At 40.8% G+C, this 26,953-nt stretch overlaps 1 protein-coding gene across 5 annotated transcripts; it reads left to right on the plus strand.

The window, feature by feature from the left end:
- Positions 1-5,418: 5,418 nt before the first annotated feature.
- ankrd50l (ankyrin repeat domain 50-like) lies at positions 5,419-26,914 on the plus strand. Of its 5 annotated transcripts, XM_078939667.1 has the most exons (7): positions 5,419-5,775; positions 5,871-6,002; positions 6,747-6,813; positions 11,382-11,442; positions 12,930-13,639; positions 20,552-20,769; positions 22,522-26,914. In XM_078939667.1, exons 5-7 carry the CDS (start codon positions 13,191-13,193, stop codon positions 26,055-26,057), a joined length of 4,203 nt encoding a protein of 1,400 aa, XP_078795793.1. In that variant the 5' UTR covers positions 5,419-5,775; positions 5,871-6,002; positions 6,747-6,813; positions 11,382-11,442; positions 12,930-13,190; the 3' UTR covers positions 26,058-26,914. The 5 variants fall into 5 exon arrangements, with proteins under 5 accessions (XP_078795793.1, XP_011487572.1, XP_011487571.1 ...); XM_011489270.4 differs by lacking the exon at positions 5,871-6,002 and having other exon boundaries at positions 5,580-5,775; XM_011489269.4 differs by having other exon boundaries at positions 5,735-6,002.
- Positions 26,915-26,953: the final 39 nt, after the last annotated feature.

The following is a 26,953-nucleotide window of genomic DNA, read 5'->3' on the forward strand; positions in this document are numbered from 1 at the left end:
TTGTGTGTTCTCCTCATGCATGCATGGGTTTTCTCCAGTTACTTCAGTTTCCTCCTACAGTCCAAGAACATACCCTTATGGGTTAATTGGTGTCTCTAATTTGCCCCTAGGTGTGCATTTGAGTCTGTGACCCTCCAACAGACCGACAGCCTATTCAGTGCGTATCCCCACCTTGACCCAACAGTTGCTGGGTTGGCTCCAGCAACTATCTAACCTTGAAAAGGATTCAGGAGGACCTGAAGGTGGATGGATGAGCTTAAAAATACAAATGAACATCAACATAAAAATCTTGAATTCCTTAAAAACTTTTTTTTGGGGGGGGGGGGGGGGGGTGTCAAACTGATGATTGTAAGTCATGCATCATCAATTAAACCCTCAAACATAAAGTGTAAAAACAGAAGCAGCCACTCCATGGCTACTCCTTCACTGTAGCAGAACAACCATCATAAATTCTATTTAGTCTATACTTTTGAACGCTTTTATACTTGTAGATCTCCCTATTTCCATCCCCGATGCATTTATTGTTCTTTTTCTTCCTCCTCTGTCTTTGTATGTCTGTGTTACAGCCTCTTTACAAAGACATTAGTCTTATTTTATTGTTAATTCATTTGGATATTTATTGATTTTCCTCATAAACTAGCTTTTTAAACACATTTGGTTATTCTATTTTTTTTTAGAGTCAACAGTATCCCCAAAAACTACACAAACAGGCTGATGGGCTGTTGAGCAACACTCCTGCATGGTGGAGCGCACGCATGACAGATTGTTTGTGTGTGGGTGTGTGTGTGTGTGTGTGTGAGGGGGCTTTTAGCCTTTACTGAGGCAAAGCAGAATTCAAGTCTGTCACGTTGTGCACGTACAGTTGCCAGCAGGTCTGGCGTTTCTCCTTTTTTTCTCTCATTTGCACGGTAAAAATTCCATCACACCACCTGTCTTATTTGTGCAGCTATGCTCATAATGAGGCCATTCATTTACAGTTTTTATTTATTTGTTTTTTTACCAATGTTTACACTCTAAAATAAAAATCTCCACACAATTTGAAAAATTCTACACCAAGGAGCAAAACACCGCCACAGATTTGCACAGCATTACACACAATGTCTGCTTCACTCTTTTTTGCAAAACATTACACACAGTGATTTGTGAAACTAAACAAACATTTCGACACCTAAAACACACAAAAGGATTGTGAGGTTACTTCCTTGTCATTACAAAGCCCCGCATTGCCAACGACCACACAAATGAACAAGTTGGAAACTCACATCCACAAGGTGTGGAAGCACACATGTGCTATTTTGAAAACGCAATATGTGCCACGGCAACACCCTCTGCACTGCTATCACACAAAATGTAAATCCGGGAGCCTATAAAGCAAATCTAATACTTGCATTTTTTGACAGATTGCACAAGAATGTCACAGCGTTACACCAAGTGGACCAGATGCAGTGCATTGTTGTGTGGGACGACGTCTCATTCCATCGGGCTGCTGTGGTCCAGAATTGGTACCGTGATCACCCTGAATTTGAAGTCTTCCCCCATTCTCCCCCCTTCCTGAATCCAATCAAAGAGGTTTTTTTTCCAGCATGGCGGTGGAAAGTATACGACCTGCGGCCCTATTACTGTTTGCCCCTCATTCAGGCCACGGAGCAGGCATGGGATCAAATAGAAGAGCCTTCTGTTCAGGGGTGGATCTGTCACTCACGGCGATTCTTCCAACGGTGCCTGATCCAGCCCGGCAGAGCCATGAGGAATAGTTACAGTATTTCAGTTTTTCTGTGTATTTGTCTACAGATTTTATTTGTGTCATTGATTTTATTGTTGGTTGATTACTGTAACTGATTATGGTAAGGAATACTGTATTCCTTAAATTGAAATAAAGACTTGGAATATTCAGTCAGGCATCAGTGTCGTGCCGTGCATGATAAGTTTGTAGTAGGTCTATTTGTGTTCATTCTCCCTTTATCTTTTTTTAGTTTAAACAATCAAAGCAAGAATAATGCACAAAACATTACAATCAGCATTCATGCATTCATACAAATTAGATATTAAATCAAAGTTTACTTGAAAGGGAGTGGAAGGAAGCGATCTCATATAATCCCACCTCTATTCTACCATAAGCATTTTTATTACATGACTTATCAATATTCAGTTTATCAGATATCCATGCCTTACCAACACAGTTTCAGGTCATTACCAATGCTTAAGTATCAATAAATCACATGACAAAGATGAAGTACTTCATAATTGTGTAAAATAGACATAACTCTACTTTGGATAATAATTTACCACATACAGATCAGTTGTATAAAATACATTCTGATTATTTTCATTAGAAAAATCATGATTATGATTAAAAATAACCCTATATCAGAAAATTGACATAACAAATCATGACTTTTTGGGGCAAGTGCAGTGATATAATTACAGATCAATCACTTTAACCATCTTCAATAATTGATTAGGCAATTGTATTATTGTAATTATAAGGTAATGCTGTGAAATAAAACAGGGTCCACATCCTGTCGATTGTCCAAGATTTATCTCAAACTAATCATGAAGAATGTTGTGTTGTGTTGGGTTTGTCACTATTTTGTTTTGTCATTGAAATGATCACTAGCAAAACAATGTCTGACCCAATATCTAACACATGCTATTTTCTAAAAATTAGGTGTTTTTTTTTACAATTATGTTTTTTTATTTATCCCTGGAGTGTGAAACTGTCTGCAATAGTGTCTGATCATTGATGACTGTGTTGGGAAAATGAAAACTAACGGCATTTTGGTTAATATATGTTGTGCCTGAAGTGTTTCCTTCTGCAAAAAATCCAGAAATTCAGCAAATTGAGAGTGCTGTTTGGATAATTGTGATTATATTTTGAGAAATGGAATCCAGCTTTTCAAATTGTGTGTAAACGTTTGATAAAAACTGTAATCTAAATTAAGATTATATTTCATCATTGGGTTGTATTTATAAAGGAAAAATAAAAATACATATTTATTCTCTTTCTCTGCAACTTTTAGTTGGATGATTATCAATAGATCTGGGGGGGGGGGGGGGTTATATGATGCATTCAAATACTATTTTAGAAATATTTTAAAGTCTAGATCTGTTTTACATCTAATAGAAAACCATAAGCAGCATCTGAATAAGATAATCCTAGATAATCCTAACACCTGTCCAGATCCTAGATAAGATAATCATCAATAAGGTCAGATTTATTTCCAAATTGCACTTCACAAACCAACTGATGCCATTTTGGTTGCTACCAAAACCGTTCCCACGGATGGTTGTGAATGGCAGCCTGTCCCACAGTGGGTAAAGTCCTCTCAGAGTGTGTGTGAATGTGTGCAGCTCCTGTGAAGTGCATCACCTTATATATTTGTTTCTCAACAGGATCCAACGCTCTAAAAAATGCTTGCTGTTCTGCTTGATTCTCCGTTTACCTGTCGCCTGCTTTGAGCTGGCTGCAGCCTGCTGGCCTTCACTGTTCGTCACGAACAAACAGATGCAGGTGAAAGTCAAGGGTTATCTGTGTTTTTGTGTCAGCAAAAGAGTCATTCAAGTCCACGTTGTTTTAGGTTAAAATCGATTTGTTTTATTCCATCTATACTCTAAAATGCCTGATTTGGCCCTGATTGAAATCACAAGAGCTGAATCCTTTCTTTTTTCGTCATTTCAGGTTTATAGAGACAGGGAACGGACTAAACAAAGTGTTAATGGGATGGGAGCAACCTGCTGCAAGTCTGAAAGCTGCAATCACACAGAGAACATTCAGCTTGATGCAGTCATGTAAGAGTGGATTTATGTTTGGCAAAATGCAGGAAAAAGCGCAAAAAGAGAAAAAGCAAGCTAACAGATAAGGTTATATCATGAGTCCTAAATAGTTTATTCAGTTTAATTGATACAAGTAATGAGCATGGTGTCCGAATTCCATTCAAAATCCAGAGCACTAGATAGTCCTGCACTATATAGTTTTTCAGTAGTTAGGGAGCAGGGAGATAATAACTAAATAGCTAGGAGGCAAAGACTGTGGATATGTTTGAATTCCCACTTTAATCCCTAACTACTAAAAAGCTATATATTGTTATGGATTTTGAATGGAATTCGGACACCATGCTCTCTACTTTTTTTTAAATGGCGATTATGACGTCATCAATTATGCAAAGTTAAAATCTAATTGACAGGCGACCATTTATGAATCCACCGAACTCTGAAGATGAAAACGGTAACATTTTCATTTAAAAAAAAATACATGTAAAACATTTTCTTTGCACAAACGAAGTGCATTGTGGTCTATATGGGATGAAAACGGAGAGTGTTTAAAATATGAGTATTCATTTGTTTCTGTTATGTTTCCTTGCATTTGTGGTAGTTTTGTTTTAAGTTTTCCTTTATTTTTCTACCTTCAGACTAAGTTTTAGGCTTTATCTTGTCTGCAGTCCCTTTTAAATGTTTTGACCTTCCCCCCAAGTTAGTAAAATGGTCTGGTCTGTAACTATATTTATGTAAACTACACTGTTTGGTTTTAAAGTCTTTTATTCACTTTGACAGTGGGATAAGTGAAACTTGTTAAATTCCTCTGAAGTTCATTCTGTTTTGTTGACTTTTTTAAGAGCTCAGTTAGTGAATTTTGCATTTTTTCTATCAAAAATAATACAAGTTTAAAATATAAGAAAAACTAGTAAAAAAATGTTTTAAACAATAATTTTATTCAATATTGAAGGGAAATGGAAATCTATATTATTTGAGGAATTAACTTATGACATAAATAGCGTGTTTTTTGCATGAACATGAAATAAAATCTTTCCAGACCTCAAACACCAACAGAGAGACAAACATTTATTTGCGTTATTAAAATACTTTAGTTGAACTGATAATCACCAATGAATTTGGAGTGTTTACAAATTTCAATCTATCACAGATTCTGATTTTGGTTTCCAGACATTTCTAAAACTTCTGCTTTTAGTGACGTTTATATAGAATCACACTTTTTTTTAACAAACAAAGGATTGTTAGTTCTAAATGTCTCTTTCAAATGTAGATGGCATCAAAATCTTTACCATTAAGCCACAGAATAGAATAGAATCTTAAAGGTTTGGTTTTATTGATTTAATTTGCTTGTCACTCTGAATTTGCCATGGAAATAAAAAGAAACTGTTCTTATTTGCGAATTTGATTTCAGAATTTGAATCAAATGGAGCACATTTCTCTTGTGTAAAATCGCATACTTTCATGCATTTACAAAAAAAAGTATTAAACTTTTTCCCCAAACCCTAAGAAAACAGCCATTTCTTTTGCACAATTTTGATTGAGCTATTGTAATATCTCCAAGTACCCAGAAGAGGGCGACATTTCTTTCTTTTTTAAATTTTGGAGAGACAAAACAAACAAAGAAGCCCCACAAAGAAAGATTTCTTTAACCAAAAAACAAGTAAATAAATCAGCAATCAATGCGTGTTTACTTTGTTTGTGTATGCTTAGTTATTTCCCCTCTCTCCGGTTCTTTTTCACATAAATTTTCATGACTCTTTGTTAAACTGTGCCGTTCACTTTAAACGCGCACCGTAAATAGACCAGCTATTCCTGTCGAACCTCTTCTAAGGAAGACTGGAGATCAAATCAGCAAGAAAAAAACCTAGAGAGCAGATTTATCTGTGACCATATCGCGCGTGATGACTCAAAAGAGCTGAGGAAGAAGAGGACACATCCGGTTAAGTTTTCCTGGGCTGAGTCGGTGATGGGAGGAGGAGGAGGGAGATGAAGCAGATCTGTGAGGTAGGAGCGTGTTTTTTGTTTTTGCAGATGCAACTCAGATTTGAAGATGTAATGGGAAACACGCATAAATGATTAGTTGGGTCGTCGGAAAACAGCTGCAGCACCGAGGAAATTGTGCGATTAGCAGCGAAGGAGGAAGAAAGGAGGAGGAGGAGGAGGAGCTGCAGCAGCAGGAACCTGTGGATCTGTGCTTCCAACGGCAAATGCAAGAAGAAAGCAGCCAACACGTAAAGTTACACACGAAAAAGAGGATTTTCCCCATTTCTTATAAAGAAGAAGACACAAAAACATGCAGAACATGTGTGAAATGTTAGAAAGTAGCATCTTTGCTGCAACAAACACATCCTCTAAATACATTTCTAAATAGTAAAAGAGTAAATAAACAGGGGCATTGTCTGAAGACAACAAAGAAAAAAAAAGAAGAAAACAGGAGTTTTTAAATATAAAGTCAATATTCATTTATTTGCCTATTTATCACGGTAGAATAATGTTTATTTTACTGTGTCATATGCTGACTTTTATGAGTCCTTCACCTTGTTGCTGAACGCTTTAATTTCAAACTTTGAAGTCCGGAAACTATTCTAAAAAGCCAACAAGAAAAACTGACAACGGACATTTCCTACTTTCCTAAAGACCATGAAATAAACATTTCTGCTGCAACAACTAGAATCCTAATGTGTCATTAGCATTGGCAGCACTTCTCAGCATCAGCCTACAAACACTTGGACAGAAACAATAAAAAAGCATGAATAGAAGTCCAGCTTTTAGTAGCACATATGGTGCTTGAACTCCTTCATTTCTTGCTGGTTTACTTCACATTCACTGCTTAAAATCCTCATATTTTAGAAGGATTTCTACTGACCTGTCAGAACGGTCAGATATTGTCCATTTGATCCACCTTTACCCTTCCTGACTCTTTAGTCACTTTCTTTAAATATTGTCAATTATTAAATATGCTCCTTCCATTACAGAGTCGGTGGAATGGAATGGAGTCTCTTTGATGCCCACATCTAAAAGGATGCGTCATCCGGCGTGAAGGTACACAAACACCACTTTGACCTTTCCCTTTTACTTTTGTGTTTCTCAGTTTTAACATCAAAGCAGCAAAAGGGAGGTGAACAAGAGAAGAGAATGGCTTCTTTAAGGAATTTGTTCAGCTGGTTTTGTAATTGCATTCAAAGATAAGGCTATTTTAAAAGTGTTCCCAGTGGTTTTTTAATCACGGTTGTGCCAGTTTTAGCCGACATAAAAAAAAAAAAATCTAATTTTCTAGGAGAGTTTCTGCAGAGCGGCGATAGTTCATTAGAAATTGAATTGTGGGCGGGACCTTGGCACGAAGAAACCCTTCCTCCGTAGTTTACAGCCCCTCACAACCCAAATCTAACATTACCAGTGCAACAGAAATGTTGTGAGCCACATGCCAACCCGGTCGAGAATAAAAAAAAGCCGTTCATGGATCTATTTGTCTGCAATGCATCAGAATGGAGCGGAGCAGGGAGCCTGTGGAATTCTTTTCATCATAAAGAAGTATTTTATCAAGCTGCACCTTTTTATCTGCTCCTAATTCACAAAGATTTGAGTGCAGAAATGCTCAGAAATTCAATTTTAATCTTAATTTTCTCAATATATGTCCTCCATTATCAGAAAGAGGCCATAAGGACATGTTAAAAACACGACTTTTCATTGGAGTGGGTCTTTCAACATTTTTGACCTTCATGAAAATAAGCAGATTATCTAGTTACCCTCTGTTCTTTTTTTTTTTTTAAAGATTTGGCTTTTTATCAGACATTTTCTCTTAACCAGTGGTCTTTTTTTTTTTCCGCTAACATTACATAGCGTGCTTATAGGAAGTTTTTAGGCAGAAGAGGCATTCTTCAATCAGCCATATCTGTGCTTCTGTGGGTTGCTTAGCAACTTCATTCACCAATTTGCACTGTGCAGTAGAGCAGGCTATGTCTTGTAAGCTAAATCCATAAATATCTTTTGGCTTAAAAACGGCAGTTGTGCAATCAGGATTGAGGATTTAAAGAAGGTATTTCCATGTTTCTAGACTGTGCATACTTGACATTTTTTTGCCCTGGCCTATCTGATTAGACAACGGCAAGTGGGTCAGACTGAAAGTGAAGGTGTTTTTTATGTAAGGTTCCATGCATCTATTTAGAAAACGTCACTTCAGTCATGAAAAATAGGGGGACAAAAGGTCTAAAATAATTGACTTTCCTGTTAAAGAAACTTGTTATGTTTGATGGTCTTCATCTGGAAAAACTACATTTCCCCTTTGGCACAGGAGTGAATGATCAGATTGGTAGCATGCAGACGGTCGTCTGTCACCCTTCTTGACAAATGTCTCATCGGCTAACAGCATATTTAAAATTAGCTAATGCCTCAGGACGCTCATGCGTCTGCTCAGAGGAAACAAAGTTAGAAAACAGAATCCTGGACTCTAGTTTGCCTTCTTTGGGACATTTTTGGTTCATTTGTTCTATGAAAAATTAAGTTTGAACTCAAAATGCATTTCTCTGAAGTCAGTAAAGTTCAAGTCTGAAATCTATTTATTATTTAGGTGAAATCATTAATAATAACTGACTGACATGATCTAAATTCAACACCTTTCAACTAATTTTTGCTCTTCCTTTCAAAGTAAAGCACGTCATTTGCTTTATTTTGAAAAGGAGACCCATTTTCTTACTTAAAAATACTTCAAATGTCGTCCAAAGAGAGTCCCTTCACCTCGATAGCAGCAGTTCCTAGTTTTAGAGGTGTCTGCATTTTGTAACATCGAAATAATAAGAAATGTTTAATTTAAAAAAAGAAAAAGAAAGAACATTTATAGATAGCCTTGAGAAATGTCTATAAAAGATTTACAATCCACAATCTGGCAACCAAGCAGTTTTATATTTTACATATTTTTGAAGATTAAAAGTTATCATGCCCCAAAAGTTTTATATATATTTTTATAACTTTTTAAAGTCAAAACTCTCTAAAAATGTAGTTTTCTTATCAGTGTGCCAACAATCTGATGACTGCAATGATCAGCATGTTTGCATGAACTTCAGAAAATTGGTCCATAAACAGTTTCAGTCTTTTCGTCTAGTTTGTGTGAATGGTAGAACTTCAGAATAAAACTTCCTGTTTTGTTTTTTAAACATACCAACAGTTTCAGAGCCGCAGAAGATCTGCAGATTCTACTATATTTCTGCCAAACTATTTATTCTCTTTGCAAAAGAAACAGGGTTAACATTCATCTGTTATTCATTTTCTTTAGTTTTACACTAACTATGTGACTTTAAGCACTGACATTATCCATGGTTACTTCGTTTTTTATCTAATTTTGTGCTCATTTAATGAAATAAAAGAACAAAGTGAATCAAATGGATGCATTTAAATACAAAAACTGTTTATTTAGGAAATATAAATATGTGAATCCAAATTTCTCCACAAATAAATGTAGCGGTAATTTTCCGATAAAGGACATCCGTTTATCATGTTTACATGATGGTTTGAATAACCTGAATCAGATAACCATCCAGTTTTTGTTGAGCTTGCAAAGAGGCTCAGTGTCTCGAGAGCTCGACAGCATTTTCCGCTCAACAAAGTCATGAAAAGAATGTAGACGACTTCACATCTAAATGCTGGTCCTCCTCAAACCATCGTCGGTTTCTTGTTAAAACAAATCTGGGGCTTTCTGTGGGAGAAATCTCATGAGGAGCTTGTAAACTGAAAGGGGCACAACAGGGGTAATTGAAGCCAAAGGAACTTTTTTATTTTTTAATTAACCATCTCTGAATCATCTCACATTTGACCAAGACGGCGGTGTTTTTTTTTTAACACTGAGTTCTGTCAGGTTAGGCCCTGACTTTAAAGAACAGAACACTTATATTCCTTCACTGGACGCCTCCACAGATTTTATCTGTTTACAGGCTGCTGTAACAGGATGCGATTCTCAAATGTGGTCTTGGTTTTGTGCTGTTGCGAGAAATTTTTATGATCAGGGTTGGTGGGGTTTTTTTTTGTTTTGTTTTTCATGTTTTTTTGGAGGACCCAGATGCAGGAAACCAGATGCAGATACACAAGAAAATAATAATAATTAAACCAAATCATAAAAACTTAAAAAGAGGAAAAATGAAACAGTGTGAGGTGAAACAGGACAGGCGGTAGCAGAAGTGACTCCAGGATCTGCCCTAACTCTCTGACTGGGGGTAATTAGCAATTTGGTGACTGCAAATTAAAGCCAGAATGAGCAGGAAAATATTTTTAAACACAACCAGAATGGAAAAAAAAACATGTTTTAAAACCAAGAAGCAGTAGTTAGATGGCAGATCCCGCTCTGCAGAAACTACGTCCTAGGAAACAACACAGGTTTTTTGATTTGAGCTAAAAACTGAATAATCATAATTCAAAGACCACTGGGAACGCTTGGTAACCTTGAGAAGACGAATGCAATTCTAACCACCAACAAATGCCCAAACACTCTTTATCAGATTTAACAAACATAAATCCTGCCTACTTAGTGTCCATTTGCAGGCATTCATAGCTACAACTCCTCCCCCAGACCTTGTGGTTAAGCTGGTGTTCTTCTCTCAATCGAAGTTGACGACAAAAAACAGATTAACCCTTGTGCTATCCTAGGCACTTTAACATTGGGAGTGGGGTCATCTAGACCCACTAGACAGTGCTCTGAATCTTTTTTCTTCAATGATTTGTGATCTTCACTGGTGTCCATGGATTACATGAAATCTTTCCACCTTTATCCACCTTTGTCATGGTAGGGAGAACACCTCAATGTAAGGGTGGGGTCATCTAAGATAGCACAAGGGTTACAGGAGGATCGGAGTGGGACTTTTAACAACACAAACATCAGCCACATCTGTCCTTTGATCAGGACACAAACCAGGACAGAAGTTTCACACTGACGACTACTGATGGCCTTTAGGTGAACACTATGACAGCAATGTCTCCCACCACCTTTTACTCCCTCAGTGTGAAGGTGAAGCATTTTACCAACAAGGTTTAAGCAAATGATAATGTCCAATGTGGAGCCACACACCGTCCAACACGATGCGGAGGACGGTTCCCGCCTCTGCATCATCCTTTCATTTCTGGACCCCACGAAGAGCTTTATCCGGCTTATACCACGGTCACTTAGGAAAGAAGTAAATATTAAATCTAGGCCTGCACAATAAATGGCAAATTTATCGTTATCGCGATATCAAGCTGTGCAATACGCATGTCGCAAATGTCGAGTTCCTGATAAGTCAAAGTTTTTACCTGTTTTTAGTTTCATGTGTTGCCGGGGGCGATGTGATCGGTTTCCAGGTCAACAAAAGAAAAATCAGGATAAGATGATGATGTCTGTCTCAAGAGGAAAAAACACTCTTTTATAAAGACACTCATGTTCAAACAGTGACTTACATGGATATGTTTATTATCAGCATTTTTCAAATATTCTAAAAAAAAAAAAGAAACTCTTTTACATTCATGAATATTTTGGCACATTATATTGGTTTGAGACGTTTGTATTTACCTTCCAAGAACACGTTGCAACAAAAAAGTCACACACAACCTGAACAGGTTTAAAGCTTCTGATGTTGAGTTGTCACCTACAGGTGACCTGCTGGCTGTGATGAGAGAGTTTGGTGTTGGACCAACTTGTTTCGGGACGTTGAGGTGAGTGAGGGCTGGTTACAGTGGACAACAAAAGAGGTCATTTAAAGAGGGGGAAGAAAAAAAAGGAAAAGAAAATGTTCCCAGAGACTTTTGGAAGCAGAAGGAGTTTTTCATTCAGCCGTGACATATTTATTGGTGATGCAGCAGAACCATCTGCGGCTGATGGCAGATGCCAGACAGATGAGAGACAGTTGTGCAGCGTTGGAGCCAGAGCTGATCTGGATCGACTCAATAACAAGTCAAGCATTCACTCTACGCCAAAGGGGGGGGGGCTGGAAGAAAACTAGAATATCCATTACAGTAACTGTGCCAAATAGATAAATAAATAACCACTATGCCTGCACAAGAAATCGCAAATGTATCGTTATCGCGATATTAGCCTGTGCGATACTTGTTTTGCAAAAGAATTGCATCAACTGCGATAAATGGTTAACTTAAATGTTTATGCAGATGCTAAAACTATCTGATGGCAGCTTGAAGTACTTAACGAGTTTAATAGGCATTTGGCCAGTCGGATAGACCGATTTACATATTTGACCAGTTAAATTCCGTCGTCATTGTAGTATTGATCACTAGTATCGCACACCACAAGCGCCCGCATGCCGACTGTAGTAACTACATGTCAGCTACGATCTTTTTCAAATGGCGTTTTTTTTTGTCTGCTCCTGATTCAGAATGATTTGAATAAAGAAATACTCAGAAATTCAGTTTTATGCTTAATTGTCTTTATATTTTTCCTCCAAAATGCTACAAGAACATGTTTTTTAACATGTTTACTTTTTAGTAAAACACACCAAAAAAACATTTTTTTTAAAAGCTTGTACTTATAAAATAAAAATGTTTTACTCCCTAAAGCAGATCAAAAGCAGTTTATGGTCAGTTCATGATGTGTTAAAGAAAACTAAATGAATGACTGGAAACTGGATTTCTGCAGCCCTACGAGTCAAAAAGTGTCCACTCGTAAACGACGGCTGTGCTTGAGCGTGCTGCCTTTGTCGGAAGGGCTGTCTATGTTGTCCTACAGGTGAACCTTGACCCCTTAGGTAACTCCTCCCACCTGTCAGCTGCAGCTCTCCGCCGCCCCCCACCCCCCAGCCTTCCCCTCGCTGGGCATGTCTTGACACGCCGACAAACACCAGGAGAGGGAGGAGACAAAAAAAAAAAAAAAACAAGAAAAACCAGAGAGCATGACAGACTGAGAAACAGAAAGAGGGAGAGAGGGAGGTTGAGTTTGAACAGGGGAGAGAGGGTGTGAGGACGCTAAAGGGAATTTCATGCTGAAGCCGCAGCTGAGGATCGATTCTCAGCAGAAAAAGCAGGACAGGAACTGAAGCGGCGCAGAGGAATGTGGCTGTAATCGGAAAAGGGAAGGCAGCCCTCAACAGTGGAGGGGAGAGATCCAGTGGTGTAGAGACTGTGGAAAATGGGCTGTCAGTTTCTCTCCTGGACTCACTCCTTCTTTGTCTTTGTGATTTCTGACTGAGCAGCTTCCTGAATCCCTTGGAGAGGCACAGAGAACACTGGTGACTGTGGCTGCTGAAATCCACCAACAAAGGGATCGGGATGAATGAAGCAGAGGAAGGAGTGCACCTTTAGAGTTCTCTGTTTCAGGAAAGCTTTATCACTGCAAGCTTTTACTCAAAGCCAACGAGGACGGAAATTTCTGAAATACAAAAATCTGCCCGGAGCTTCAAAAAGAACAGGGAGCACCGGAGGAGCATGGGATGTAAAGTTAGGAGCTCAGTTCAATGTCAGAACCTCGTGAAGACATGAGCAGGAGTGGGTTCGGGAGTAGCTCCAGTTTGCTTCAGGGCCGGCGGTTTTTCTGCAGAGAATGGGCCCTGGAAAAGTTGCACCGCTGCCTGGACTCTCGAGCAGCCTCAGGCCAACCGCCGGGGCTGCTGGTGACCGGGGGCCCCGGTGCTGGAAAGACCGCCCTGTTCACCGAGGTGCTATGGCCCACCTCGAAGACCGGAACCGCAATTGGGCTGGCCCAGCGCTGCCTTGCCTCTCATTTCTGCCAAAGAGAGGACCAAAGGAGTACTGTCCTGTGGAGGTTTGTCCTGGGCCTGGTGGAGCAGCTGAGGGCATCACCCTTCCTCTCCTCAGGGTATGAAGACATCCTGAGCAGGGAGTCTGTTGTCTCTGCTTTGGAGCCGCTCAGCTGTCAAAGAAGCCCTGATGAAACTTTTAAAAGGTTTGTGTCACAATTTTGTTTTTATAAATCAGAAATCTGCTAAATAAATGCATTTTTTTTTCATTGTAACATGAGGCAAGAAAAAAACTGTCCAGAACTAATATCATCCAAAAAAGTTTAGCAACAACTGTGAAACTCCTGCAGGAGCTCAGCGTGTGTGAGCATGTTTCAGAATGGCTTATTTCCAGCTCAACACAGCATCATTTGTTAGTGATATCACACTGTAAATCCCGACATTTTAATGGCAGGGATATTCTTACTTAGGAAAAGAAGAACGATTTAGCAGAATTAGAGGGGAAAAACTTGCTTCGTAAATTAGTACTGTTTTGCAAGATGTCTGTGTCAGCATTGAGCCGTTTCCGAAAGAGACATTGTATATTTCCCACAATGCCTTCTGGCCCACTGTATATCAGAAGCAGTTCTGTGAAGGGTCTGAATGTGGGAGACTGACTTAAACAAACCCAACTGAGTTTCAACTCCCACTCCAATCACCCTTTGATCTATTCTCAAAGCTTTCCCAGTGGTCTTTTAATTCTGATTATGCTATTTTTTAGCCAAAAAAAAAAAACACATGTTTCCTAGGATGTAGTTTCTGCAGAGCGGCAGAACATCTGTTGATGCATTCTCTTGCTAGCTTACAGCCCCACAGACCCCCAACCTAACATTACTGGTCCAACAAAAATGTCGAGCAATATTGGAGCTATCCAGTTGTACAGTTTTGAGCCAGAGGAAAACCAAGACGTACGTGGATGTAGTTGTACACACATGGATGCATCAGAATGGAGCGGAGCAGGGCGCGTCTGGCTTGCTGTTGTAGGTCCTATGTCACAGCTACAAGCTTTTTCCAAACAGCATTTTTAGTCTGCTTCTGATTCACAACAATTTGAATAAAGAAATACTCAGAAATGCAATTTTAAGCAGAACTGTCTTAATACATGTCCTCCATTATCAAAAAGATGCCACCAGAACATGTTAAAAACACCAAAAACACAACTTTTTTTATTGGTGTGGGTCTCTAAATATGACAAAACTGAACAGAAAATCTACAAAAAGTCTAATCTACAAGAACCTAACAGCTTCAAATGACTGAAACTGAAAATTGGTTTAACTGAAAAAAGGAATCAGAAAACAGAAGATGCCCTGAAGCTATTTGCACCCACGACTTTAGATGCCATTGGCCTTTAGAGCAGAAAAAGAGGAACCTGAACACACAAAAACGCCAGTCGGAGTAAACAGAGAAACTCCAAAGGCCCTAATTTTCATACTAACAACTGCTCCTCAGATAACTGAAGTTTTGAACTTGTGTTTTGATTCCCCCCCACCCCCCCGAGCTGTGATGCAGAGGACACTGCACTGGCTTTGTAATCGGTAAGTTCCTGGTTCAGGACAAGATTTGATAACAGCTTGGTTGTGTCAGGAGGGGCATCTGGCGTTGCCCCTCTGCCAAATTATCTCTTTGCACCTTATGGAAAGTACGAGAAAAAAAACACCAGCAGATGTTTTCCTGCAGTATTTGCATAGGAGAGTTTGCATGGAGTCAGTCCTTTTGTTGCCAAAACACAAAAAAAGCTGATTGGCTGAAGTTTGTTTTTTGGTAAATAGTGACGGAAAACAGGCACAAATTCTTCTGCAGTTTCTTCCTAAACAGTCCTAACAGAGTTTACTGTTTCTGAAAGCTGTTGACAGAAATGGATCAGATGCTTAAAGAGAAGATGCAGGTTAGGTGTCTGACGGGCATTCATTCCGAAGATTAAAATAATCCTAACTTTGAATCATACACGCCCACAGAGTGATGAATGGTAGCATAGCACGGCGGGGTTCAGGTGTTTTGCCAAAGGCCCCCGTGACATGTGATCTGGTGGAGCTATAGTATTTACCGTTAATCTTCTGATAGGTGGATGCCTCCTAAGTCACAGCTGCTGCCTTGTGCAGACTCCAAATAAAACAGGGGGCATCACACAGCAGATGCTGCTCCTCATGTTTTAATTACTACACCTTTTTCTCTTCTTTTTACTCTGCAAAGTTAGCAAAAACACAACACTAATCTTTAGAAAAAATTACTAGAAAGTAGTATAACGATCTCTCCATGCAGAAAATCATTTTTATTCAATTAGATCTCTGAAAAGATTTTCAAATGTAGAAATAAGGAGTTCCACAAAAGCATTCAAAAAGGGTTATTAGCTAAAAATAAGCTGTTAGATGGAATCTTTTCAAATTGAATGTTATACAGTCCAATATTAAGGTTTTTTTTGCTAGTTCTAACCAATATGTTTGTATTTTTGGAGCTTTTATGTAGCTAACTGTAGTTCATTTTGATAACAGAGACAAAAAATGAGTGTAATAAGCAGAAATGAATCATTTTAGAACAAAATGTAAACAAAAGGAGTAAAAAAAACTTTAAATCCTCAAAAAATCTAAAGCCAGCGCATATTCCCAGATCATAAATCTACATTTTTGTTTCCAAAATAATGACAAAGAAAGTCTAGTTTTATAGAACTAGAAAGATGTGGAGCAAAGATAAGTCAAACGACCTTGAATGTCTGAAAACAAGTTTTTTTTATATTTGCAAGTATCAAATAATTTGCTGTGTAAACTGAGTTAAAGTGCATAAAAGCCTGAATACGAAGCGGCTCTTCCTTGGTTTGTACTTGTGTCTCCTCTCACACTGCCACCCATCAGCAGCAGACACAATAGGCCTCCAGTGTGAATGAATGCTACAGTGTTATTTACGAGTCCACATCCTTTCAGAGAGGCGGAGAAGAAAAAAAAAAAACAAAAGAACAAAGAGTTGAAAAAATGCCCCCAGGATCCCGGCGACCATCTCGGCACCAGTCAGCGAGGTCACCCTCCTCTCCGGGATATTTCAACTCTCTTCCAACATGTTTACCCTGTAATGAGTCTAAGTCCCTTTACGTTCCTGCTGTGTTTGCCCTCCTCTGGTGTGAAGTACCTAACTGGATTCCACATCTCCCCACTCCTGCCCCCTCCCCAGACTGGCTCACAGCCAGGAGATAGTTTTTGTGAGCTGGGAGAAAGTTGCTGCAGGCAAGAGCGCACCATGTGAGAACAGCCGTTGTCAAACTGGTGAAACATGGGCTTGGATTTGCAGATGGGGAGGAAGGGAAGGAGGGGCGGACGATGTGCATGCCTTAAACCAGCTGGCATCACGCTGCAGTCAGCGAGCCACTAACACTGCGCCGACTGTTTGGACTGTGCTGCTCCCTGTACTTGTAAAAGTATGCAGCTAAAGTTCAAAGAGTGCACGGAAACCTCGGTTTACTGGGGCTGTTGGGACCTTTCTAGTTTAAATGTGTTGATCCAGCTTCCAAATTACCGTACACACTTACTGACACGTTGTCAAGTTTTCCAACCAGGCTGTTCTACTCACCAGTGAAAGACAGAAGAATATTTCAAGTTACATTTGAATTAGGCTTGCACGTTTATAATATCTGATCCAATAAATAAAGATTCAATAAAGCGTTACCTTAAATGTTTACATTACACACTTGCTAAAAACTATATTTACGGCAGCTTGAAGTATGTAACAAATGAAATAAAGCCCTCTACGCATTTGACCAATCGGATGCAGCCCTTTTGCGATAGATGTCTGCCTCCTAAGTAGACTGGGTCATTTGGAGAACATTGTTCCATAGGTCAAATCCGCTAAGTATGAAGTGGGATGACAGATATTTGAAGACAGTAAAATTCCTTTATTCACTTTTCTCAGACAGACATTTTTACATGTTCCTCTCTTGTTTAAACTCAAAAAGTCCAAACCTTGATAGAAAAATCTGTCCATTATTTTAGAATGAAAACAAAGATCTGATCGCAATGAAGATTTAAGCTGCGGGTGCAGTACTGTAGACGCTGCACGGAAGAGATTGATTTGTCAATCATCTGGACATAGAACATGATGCCATGTGTAAAAAAATAAACATGCAAAATTACACTGAAAAAACTCTTTAAAACACCAAGACTACAAAAGGTGAATCGTGACATAGCGAGGGACCGATGAATAATTGAAGTTATGTTGACTTTTATTTAAATAAAACCGTTGCAGTGAAATGGAAATGAGGCATCAGTTGCTATATGGTTATTTATTGCAAAAGTGATCACGCACATCGCAGTTTTTCCTCATTCCTCAATTTGAATCAACCCCAACATCTTCTATCTTCTTTGAAAGGAAATGAAATGAGTGGCTGGCCCGCTCTGCTATTACACCAGGAAAGACTGCGTGGCAGTGATACCGGCGCCTTTTTTAGCCCTGAGACGTGCTCTCCATGTAAAAGTACATGCTGTCCCACAAAAAATGATCAGAAATTTAAAAAATGCCCACTTGTGCTAAGCTGAAGCGAGGCCGTGCGATGTGATCTAAGCAGACCCAACATCCTACATCCTCAATGATGAGGATCTAATTACAGCTGGAGCGACCCTGTGAGCTCCGTCTCTGAGGCTGTTGCAGGACTCATTTCATGCCCTTCCTTTCATAAGCCGGCGTGACTTCCTGACATCTTCATAAAAGAGCGCGTGACATTCTGGAGTCAAAAATGTCACAGATAGATGCACCGGTTAATCCCTTTTTTTCGACTGATCCTTCAAGCCTATTTTTCCTGACAAGAGAGAGTTGATCCAGCAACTCGGCCACCACTCCGCTCTGCCGCTTACGCAACTTCATGCTTCCTTCCAAACGGGCATTTGGGTCACACATTGCCCTTTCTTGAAGCTTTCATTTTAATAAAATAATGCATGCATAACTATCCCCACTGAGGGATTATTGATTAAAAAAACCAGTAGATTTTAACACTGATTTAAAAAAAATCCTGAATGTGACATTTTTTAACTCTTGTATGGGGTTGGATTACTGTAATTCAGCTCCAATGACTGCAAGTGTTTGTCCCTTAATCTAACCCTTCAGAAGACTCCATTAGAAGTCAGTCATTGTGAAATTTAAATGGGACAGAAAGACATAAGCAACAATTAAACATTTTAAAACCACTTTTACCTCTGTGACAGTGTGTCATGTGTGCGCGAAACTCCGGAAGTGATGAGTGTTGGTTTAATCAGATGACTAAAGCACATGATAAGCTTGTTGGAACGTCAAATGGAGCTGTCACCCCGGGGCAGGGTTTGCAAATCTACCCTTAACTGCAGGATGTAACCAATAAAAGTCAAGTCTGTTAAGATAATGAGGTGAGTCACAGAAATTAAAACCGTTCTTAAGGAAATCAGATTATCCTTTAACTACAGATCAAAAGGCGGCATAACACACTGGGCGGATCTTAGTTGATTATATTTGAATCAATTAGTTTATAAAGGTTATAGTTTTGGTTTGCCAGGTAATGGATCAAATGCAATGGATCAAATTTAAATCAATACCAACAGACAACCTCCACTACCTTTTGTTTGCAGCAGGTTTATTTTATTATGCCTTTTTTGGGGGGGGGCTGCCACGACTTATACTCCAGAGCGACTTATAGTGCGAAAAATACAACAGTTGAGTTTCTGTTTATTCCTAGAGCTTTTAGCAAATAACGGTGTACAAATGACCCTGCACTTCTTCCAGAACAGATGTGTTGAGTTGCGTGTTTGTGTGACCCATGCATGTCGTGTTGGTGTCACAGGATAATTTCTGATGACTGTCTTTCAAACAAGGCCGTTAAGGCCTTCCAAATCCAGCAGGCTTTGTTGTTTCGCCTCTAACTACTGCAATTTATACAGAGGCTTTCATGACAGGCCTGTCAGCAGCCGTTTTCATCTGAATCACAGAGGTGGATTAACCGACATTTCTGCTTTCTTTAGCAAAATGTTGAAGGAAACCTAATTTCTAAAACATATGGTGGATGGACTGAAATTTGTCGTGAGTAGCTATTATATGTTAAGCCAGTAAATGCAGTAACTACTGTTTGCTTCTCGTTCTTTAGCCGGAGGAGTGAGCAGCAGCAGCAGTTGGCTTTGTTAAAAATGTGGACACTGAAGCATTGTGGGGCAGTTTCAGTGAGACTCCTACAGCTCCAGTGATGTCCTAGACGTTCCAATCTACTCCTAAAGAGGTTTTTCCTTCTTTGTAAAGATAGCGTTTAAACTTTGATGATCCTGCAGATTGACTGCTGGGCTTCACTGCCTACAGATGGATATTCCTGCTCTAGCATTGGGTTGCTGAAAAATAAAATTGGATTATAGATTATGCTAGCTATTGCACTGACGTTCTCCTGAGGGGCTTTGGATTCTTTTGACTGCATAATTTTTGTCTTTGTTTGCAAAACACCCACTGATCCTGTGGAAACGAGGGGAGAAGAAACAGAAACGGCTCTCAAAGCTGGATTTCGAGACACCGGAGCCACTCATGAGTCAGGAAATTTCTGCTGAGAGCGGAGAGCTAACCTGCATTAAACCTGCATGTGTATCAGCGTGTTCTGGGTGTAGCAGGGCATTTCAAAGCTTCCATTAACCTGACTCACATTCACATCAAAGCAGCGAGTGGGTGTTACTTGCTTTTAAAGGGCAGTTAAGCCTTTTCCTTTTACTTGCTGCCAAGTTTAGAAATGTTTTACATGGATAGCTTTATGGTGTTTTTTATTGCTTAATAGCTGTCCAGAATGAAAGCGTCCGTTCGCTGTAATCAGTACATTAAAGTGTTGACTGCAGCTAATGTTTGTTGTCATGTAATTTCAGATTGTCACTTTGGGGTTTCTAATGGTTTGTTAATTGCAATGATGCTCATGAGTTATTCCTTTGAAACTGAATATAATGCTAAGTATTCCAACAAGTGAAAATACAAACACCATCCTAGACTGAGAGCTGACAAGAGGTTTGATTTGATTGTCTTAATTTTACCGTATATTTTGCCGTTTTTACATGGCAAACTGTAACCCTAGCCTTTTCTTCATTGTTATCTTCCTCCCAAATCTCTAGAGCGGTTTTGCAGCCTCTCCTGGAACTTCCTCCTCCGGCTCAGACTCTGATGGTGGTCATTGACGCACTTGATGTTGACTATGAGCCAGGTGAGGGTGTCGGGAAGAGCGATTCCATCGCAGAGCTGTTGGCCACCAACCAACACCTGCTGCCCAGCTGGCTGCTGCTGGTCTGCTCTGTACGCCGCCAAAACAAAGCTGTGTGCAAGATGTTCTCAGGTATGTATGCAACATTTGTGACCTGTCCTATAAGTCAGTGATCCCCAAACCGTTTCAGACTATGGATTGATGTCAGACAATATTTTCATGGACTGGCCTGCACGAGGCTGAAGGGGTTTGTCCACATTTTGGTTTTTTTAGCTTTCAGTTTCCATTAACTTCTAAGGATAAAGTTTATCTTCATCCATTATAAAATAAACGCAGTTGGTTTAAACGTTATTCTAGATTTCATGTAGGAACCATTAAAATGGGATACTGATTTTCCCTTAACCCATAAATGTCAAAGTGGAAGCTAAAAAATCAGACTTCAGCCTTGTCCAACTTTTAAGGTGCAACAAATAAAAAATAAAAAAAAGGTCACTAAAACTAGTATTTTCTAAATATAATCAACCTTGTAACATTAGTTACTGAATATTATGCATTATTGTTATGGCGTGAGAAAACAAATATGGCAATAGATCCTTATTTGGAGTACAGAGTCCTGTTTTGTGTCTGTTAAATGCAGCTTTCTTTTATTTTGAAGTCTAAAGCTCTTCTTCTGTTACCTCACTGGCAGTTTCCTGCAAAAGCAAACTTTCCAAAAACTATTTTTCTTTGTTAACTTTGCTAGCTTAGGAGTTTTAAAGTAGAGCTCGGCACATATTTAAGAATGTAGAGGATGATCGACTTGACATGGGTCAGAAATGAGTGAGATGTGGTGGGGAGAAGCCAGCAGTTTTTCAAAATAAAACTTCCTTTAGAACCACATAATATTTTACAAAAAGAAAAATGTAGGTTGTATGTTTGTTTTCTCTGCTGTCCTACAGACTGGTATAAAACATTTGAAACTAGTGGACGTTAGGGCTGCACGATATGAGGAAAACTTGCGATATGCGATATTAGTGATCAATATTGTGATAACGATAAATTTGCGGTAAATAAACAAATAGAAAAATAAACAAAAACATCATTCCCATTTCATTGCAACAGTTTAAAAATTATACTCCAAATGACCCTCATCGACATGGGGGACAAACGTCAGGGTGGCTAACCCTGGTCCTCAAGAGCCTCAACCCTGTCTGTTTTCCAATTCTCCCTAGACTGCTCGATAATGATAACCAAAATCAGGTGTGTTCAGTCAATCAGGATGTGAAATCACTTGAGTCAGCCAATCAACAGCAAGCTGGTTAAGGAGAGCTGGAAAACAGGCAGGGTTGAGGCTCTTCAGGACCAGGGTTAACATAATAGGCCTCCATCTGATTGGTCAACAATGGGAAGGCGTCCATCTGATTGGTCAAAGCATAAAGGGATTTATTTGATTCATTAAATGCTTCAAGCTGCTAGAAGATTGTTTTAACACATTTTGAGTTTGCGATTTATTGCGATATTCGCCGTCTTTTGCGATATGCATATTGCAGAGCTGGATATTGCGATAACGATAAATTTGCGGTATATTGTGCAGGCCTAGTGGACGTAGACACACTCTTGCTAGACTTAGAGCAGGCACAACATGACAATAAAATATTTATCTCAAAAGGTTTATATTGAGTCTGTGTAACATGATTGGGCTGTAGTGAGTCCCAGAGTCTTTTATACTAGAAGACAAGGGGTATTTCAGCAACCGTTACAAGATGCAACATTATCTTTAATTGTTTTAGCATGTTAGCAAGTTGAGTTCTCGTTTCTTCATCTCAAGGTCATTTCATATTCATAACCAATGGTCTTAGTTGAACTTGCCTTTTATTTAAAGAGCAATGTTTTTGTGTATTGTAGGTTTTCGTAAGCTCTGCTTGGATGATCTGAGGAAGCCACCTGCTGTCCGTGATGTACAACAGTACATCCTTTGTCGCCTGGACAAAGACGCCGCACTGCGCCGTCAGCTCACCCCGGACACGGCGGACATGCTGAATCTGCTGCACATCAAAAGCGGCGGCTGCTTCCTTTTCCTCGAAAGGGTCCTGGACGGTGTGGCAGCTGCGCTGGTGGGCCTGCGGGAGATCCGGGACATCCCCGGAACCCTCAACGGCCTTTACCTGTGGCTCTGCCAGAGGCTGTTTCCCCGGAGACTCTTCGCCCATGTCAGGCCTCTTCTTAATGTTCTCTTGGCTTCACCGAAGCCCCTCACATCTTTGCAGCTGTTTACAGCAGTGTGGACTCAGGACACCTCACTGAGCATCCAGGACTTCCAGAACAAACTTCAAACACTTTCCCCTCTGTTGATCAGTGGACCCGGGTGCACCAAACTGCTTTTTCATGCCAGCTTTGCAGAGTGGCTGACGGATGTCAAGTACTGCACTCAGAAGTATCTTTGTGGCCGGAGCGAGGGTCACACTATGCTTGCCATGGCTCTCACTTTACGAGGACCTGACTTAGACGCTGACAGCACTTGTCAGCTTGCTGCACACTTGGTCTGCTCAGGTCACCATAAGGATAAACCTTCACTTTTGGCACTGTGGATGCTGTGGGCGGATGTGCCTGCTCTTCCCCCCAGCAGCAGCACAGCCCTAACCACATCTCTAGCACAGCTTCCTGCTCTCGTCAGTCAGAATGTGCCTCAGCTACTAATGAGAAGCGGAGTCATCTTATCTGGATGTTTATCAGAGCCAGACATCAAAGTTGGAATGCTGTCTCTCTGTGAAGAAGGGGCTGATTTACAGCAGCCATTTGACAGTGGTTTGTCAGTCACAAAGCTGCTTGATTGTGGGCTGTCTGTAGACCAGCTTGGACCTGCAGACAGACAGACTTTGCTTGCTAAAGCAGCTCTTGATGGATTCGAAAAAGTTGCAGAACTCCTCCTGAAACATGGATCTGATCCACTGATCTGTGACCACCAAGGTCAAACACCCATGACTTTAGCTTCTAGTCAAGGTCATGTCAAAGTGCTGTCCCTCCTCCTTGAGTGGGCCAAAGGGCAGGGCCCGCAAACGGCGGCACAAATGATGGAGCATGCTGACAACGAAGGCTGGACTGCCCTCCGCTCTGCAGCTTGGGGAGGACACAAAGAGGCTGTTGGGCTGCTTTTGGACGCCGGAGCAGACGTGAACGGGTGTGACAGTGAAGGCCGAACTGCTCTGAGAGCTGCTGCATGGGGGGGTCATGAGGAAATCGTCTTCACTTTGCTGGACTACGGGGCTCAAGTCAACAAAGCAGATAGCAAGGGTCGGACGCCGCTTATAGCTGCTGCCTACATGGGACATCATGAAACCGTGGAGGTTCTGCTGAACCACAATGCAGAAGTGGACCTGGCAGATGGAGATGGACGCACGGCTCTGTCAGTTGCTGCTCTCTGCGTCCCTACAGCTGCAGGGGTCCAAGGCTTTGGTGAAGTAGCAAGTCTCTTACTAGAACACAACGCAGATCCAGGACACAGGGACAACGATGGGATGACACCACTTCTTCTGGCAGCTTATGAAGGCCATGAAGATGTAGTTGAGCTTCTTTTGGAAGCTGGTGCTGATGTGGATGAAACAGCTGGACTTGATGGGAGCGTTTCTGCAGCAGCTGCTGTTACTCCCCTGCTGGCGTCTGCAGCAATGGGCCACATGAAGACAGTGTCACGGTTACTTTTCTGGGGAGCAGCTGTGGATGCCATCGATTGCGAGGGCAGAACAGCACTCTGCTTAGCCGCAGCGAGAGGCAGCCTTGAAGTCGTCCGAGCCTTGCTGGATCGAGGCTTGGATGAGAACCATAAGGATGACCTGGGCTGGACTCCGCTGCATGCAGCTGCTTGTGAAGGACACCGTGCCGTTTGTGCTGCCTTGACAGAACACGGCAGCATGGCGCGCGTTGGAGAGATGGATATTGAAGGACGCACTCCACTTATACTGGCTGCCCAAGAAGGCCATTGGAGCACTGTCAAAATTCTTCTGGATAGACGCTCTCCTATTGACCACAGGGCCTATGATGGGCATTCTGCGCTGAGTGCAGCTTTCCTGGAGGGTCACACTGACGTTGCAGAACTGCTGATGAAGCGAGGGGCTGACACCGATGTCCGAGATGCAGAGGGGCGACCTCTGCTGTATCTGTTAGTGCTGGAGGACCACCTTAACATGGCGAGTCTCCTCATAGAGAAAGGAGGCGTGCCGCTGGAGTCCAGAGACTCTGAGGGCCGCACGGCGCTGCATGTGGCCTCATGGCGAGGCACCGTGGAGATAGTAGACCTTCTTTTAAAACACGGAGCAAAACCTAACGCACAAGATTCAGAAGGAAGACCGCCACTGCATTCAGTGGCTTGGACGGGACATGCTAAAGTTGGACGTCGTCTCCTAGAAACAGACGGTATAGATGTTAACCTCGCCTGCCACCAAGGAGCGACCGCTCTGAGCATAGCTTCCCAAGAAGGACATGCAAATATTGTGAAAATGCTTCTAGAGAAGGGTTCAAATCCCAATCACTTGGATAAATATGGCCGCAGTCCAGTCAAAGTGGCTGCAAAGCATGGACACTTTACCATCGTCAGACTTTTGGAGAGCTATGGAGCCAAGCCATACCATGGCACAGTCCCTAACTATAGTACTGTGTCCCCTGCAAAACCCAACAAAACAGCTTCCTCAGGTACATCAGCGAGTAACAGATGTGATGTCGCTACCTCTTCGTCCTCAGTGTCCTCTCCTAGCTCGACTGCAGAACGGTTCCACTCGATGCAAAGCTCCCAAACCTCTTCCACCTGCCACTCGCTTGCCACAGTGCAGACGGTCCCAGCAGACAGCCTCAGTTTCGTCCAACAGATCCAACAGCATTCACTGCCACGAAGCCGCAGCCGCCACTCCACCCTTCTTCCTCTAGGAAGGTCAGGCATGGACAGCCTCCAGAAGCTACCCAAAGGTAGCTCTCCTCCAGCTGTTTGCACGGTCACAGCTACAGTGCACAGCTACGAGATGCCTCAGAAAGGCTCGACATCCGGATTTAAATTTCAAGACAAAATAAGCAAACAAAGCTCAAACCTGATTCAGGCAGACAGAAATGCGTATGTCAGCGGGAAATGGAACTCGGTCATGGCATCTCTTGGTATAATGCCAGGTCAAGACGTGCCCCTGACTGGGAAGAACAGAGAAAGCCCACCGTCAGACTATCCCTACAGACTACAGAGCCCCCCTAAAGGGGAAGCTTGGGATTCCCCACCTCAGAAGAACATTTTGTCACCTGTTTGTTACAGTTTTACCCCTTCCCCACCTTGCAGTGCCTTGCCAGAGGAAGTGATGTACACAATGTCGACCACAGACCCGCAGCTTAATCTCAAGCGGGCCATCAAACTGCAGTTTGAAGGCCCCACCAGTGCAGCCTTATGTAAAAGAGAAACACCCCTGTGATTGCTGTTTAAGAGATTAAGAGTGAGGTTTACCGTGTTGAGAAAGATGGAGTCTTCAGAAAATTAAAAGACTATCAAACAAAGGTACGGTGGCCATGAAGTGCAAATCACGGGTTCTGTAAAAAAGAAAAAAAACATTTTGGAAAACACTAGTAATTTCCAGAAATTATAATAAAATGTTAAATAATAATCAGAAGAAACTGTAAATAGAAGGTCCTATGGGACATCGCTGATTGGATGATGACGTTTGTCCATTTTTGCAACCAAAAGTTATTGGCATGAAGTGATCTACTCGGATCTATACGGATCTACTCCGTACTAATTATGAAACTTTTATTAAATGTGGACAATGAAGACACATTAAAAAAACCTCAAAAACCAAGCATCATCATCCAATCATAGCACATATATGCAAAAAGGTTAATAAAATTTTGATTTCTGGAAATTGCATTTGTTTTCTGAAACGTTCCATTTTTATTTTGTTTGTTTCCTAAAATGTAATGCTGTTTTTGTATTATTTGCTTTTCCCTTTTTAATTGTCATTGTGGTCTTTAATATGTTTTCGCGATGAGTGGTTTGGACTTCAGGGCCACCGTACAACCCTAAAGCAAACATTTAAGCCTTTTGCATATTGTGTGCACTGACCAAAGTTCGCATCAGGTGTGATGCATAAATGTGTCTTTTGCTTTTTCATTCATTTTTTTTTGGCCCAGATCAATTTGAATTTAAGTATTTATTTGTCTTAATATTTTTTTTTTGTTTGTTGTTTTTTTTTTTTTTACTTTCCTTTTTAAGTTTTCCTTTGTAAACGATCTGAATAATAAACTTGAAGCTTTTGGCTTTGATATTTATCATGAACTACCCGCCCATCTGCCACAACATCTTCATTTCCCGTGA

Source organism: Oryzias latipes, chromosome 21, assembly GCF_053564925.1.
Source record: "Oryzias latipes strain Hd-rR chromosome 21, Olatipes_Hd-rR_3.1".
NCBI lineage: Eukaryota > Metazoa > Chordata > Actinopteri > Beloniformes > Adrianichthyidae > Oryzias > Oryzias latipes.

Excerpts from the sequence above, each read along its gene's own strand:
- ankrd50l (XM_078939667.1), top strand. The coding sequence starts at position 13,191 with ATGTCAGAACCTCGTGAAGACATGAGCAGGAGTGGGTTCGGGAGTAGC. Across the intron at positions 13,640-20,551 it reads CCTGATGAAACTTTTAAAAG|AGCGGTTTTGCAGCCTCTCC; the intron begins GTTTGTGTCACA and ends CCAAATCTCTAG. Across the intron at positions 20,770-22,521 it reads TGTGTGCAAGATGTTCTCAG|GTTTTCGTAAGCTCTGCTTG; the intron begins GTATGTATGCAA and ends TGTGTATTGTAG.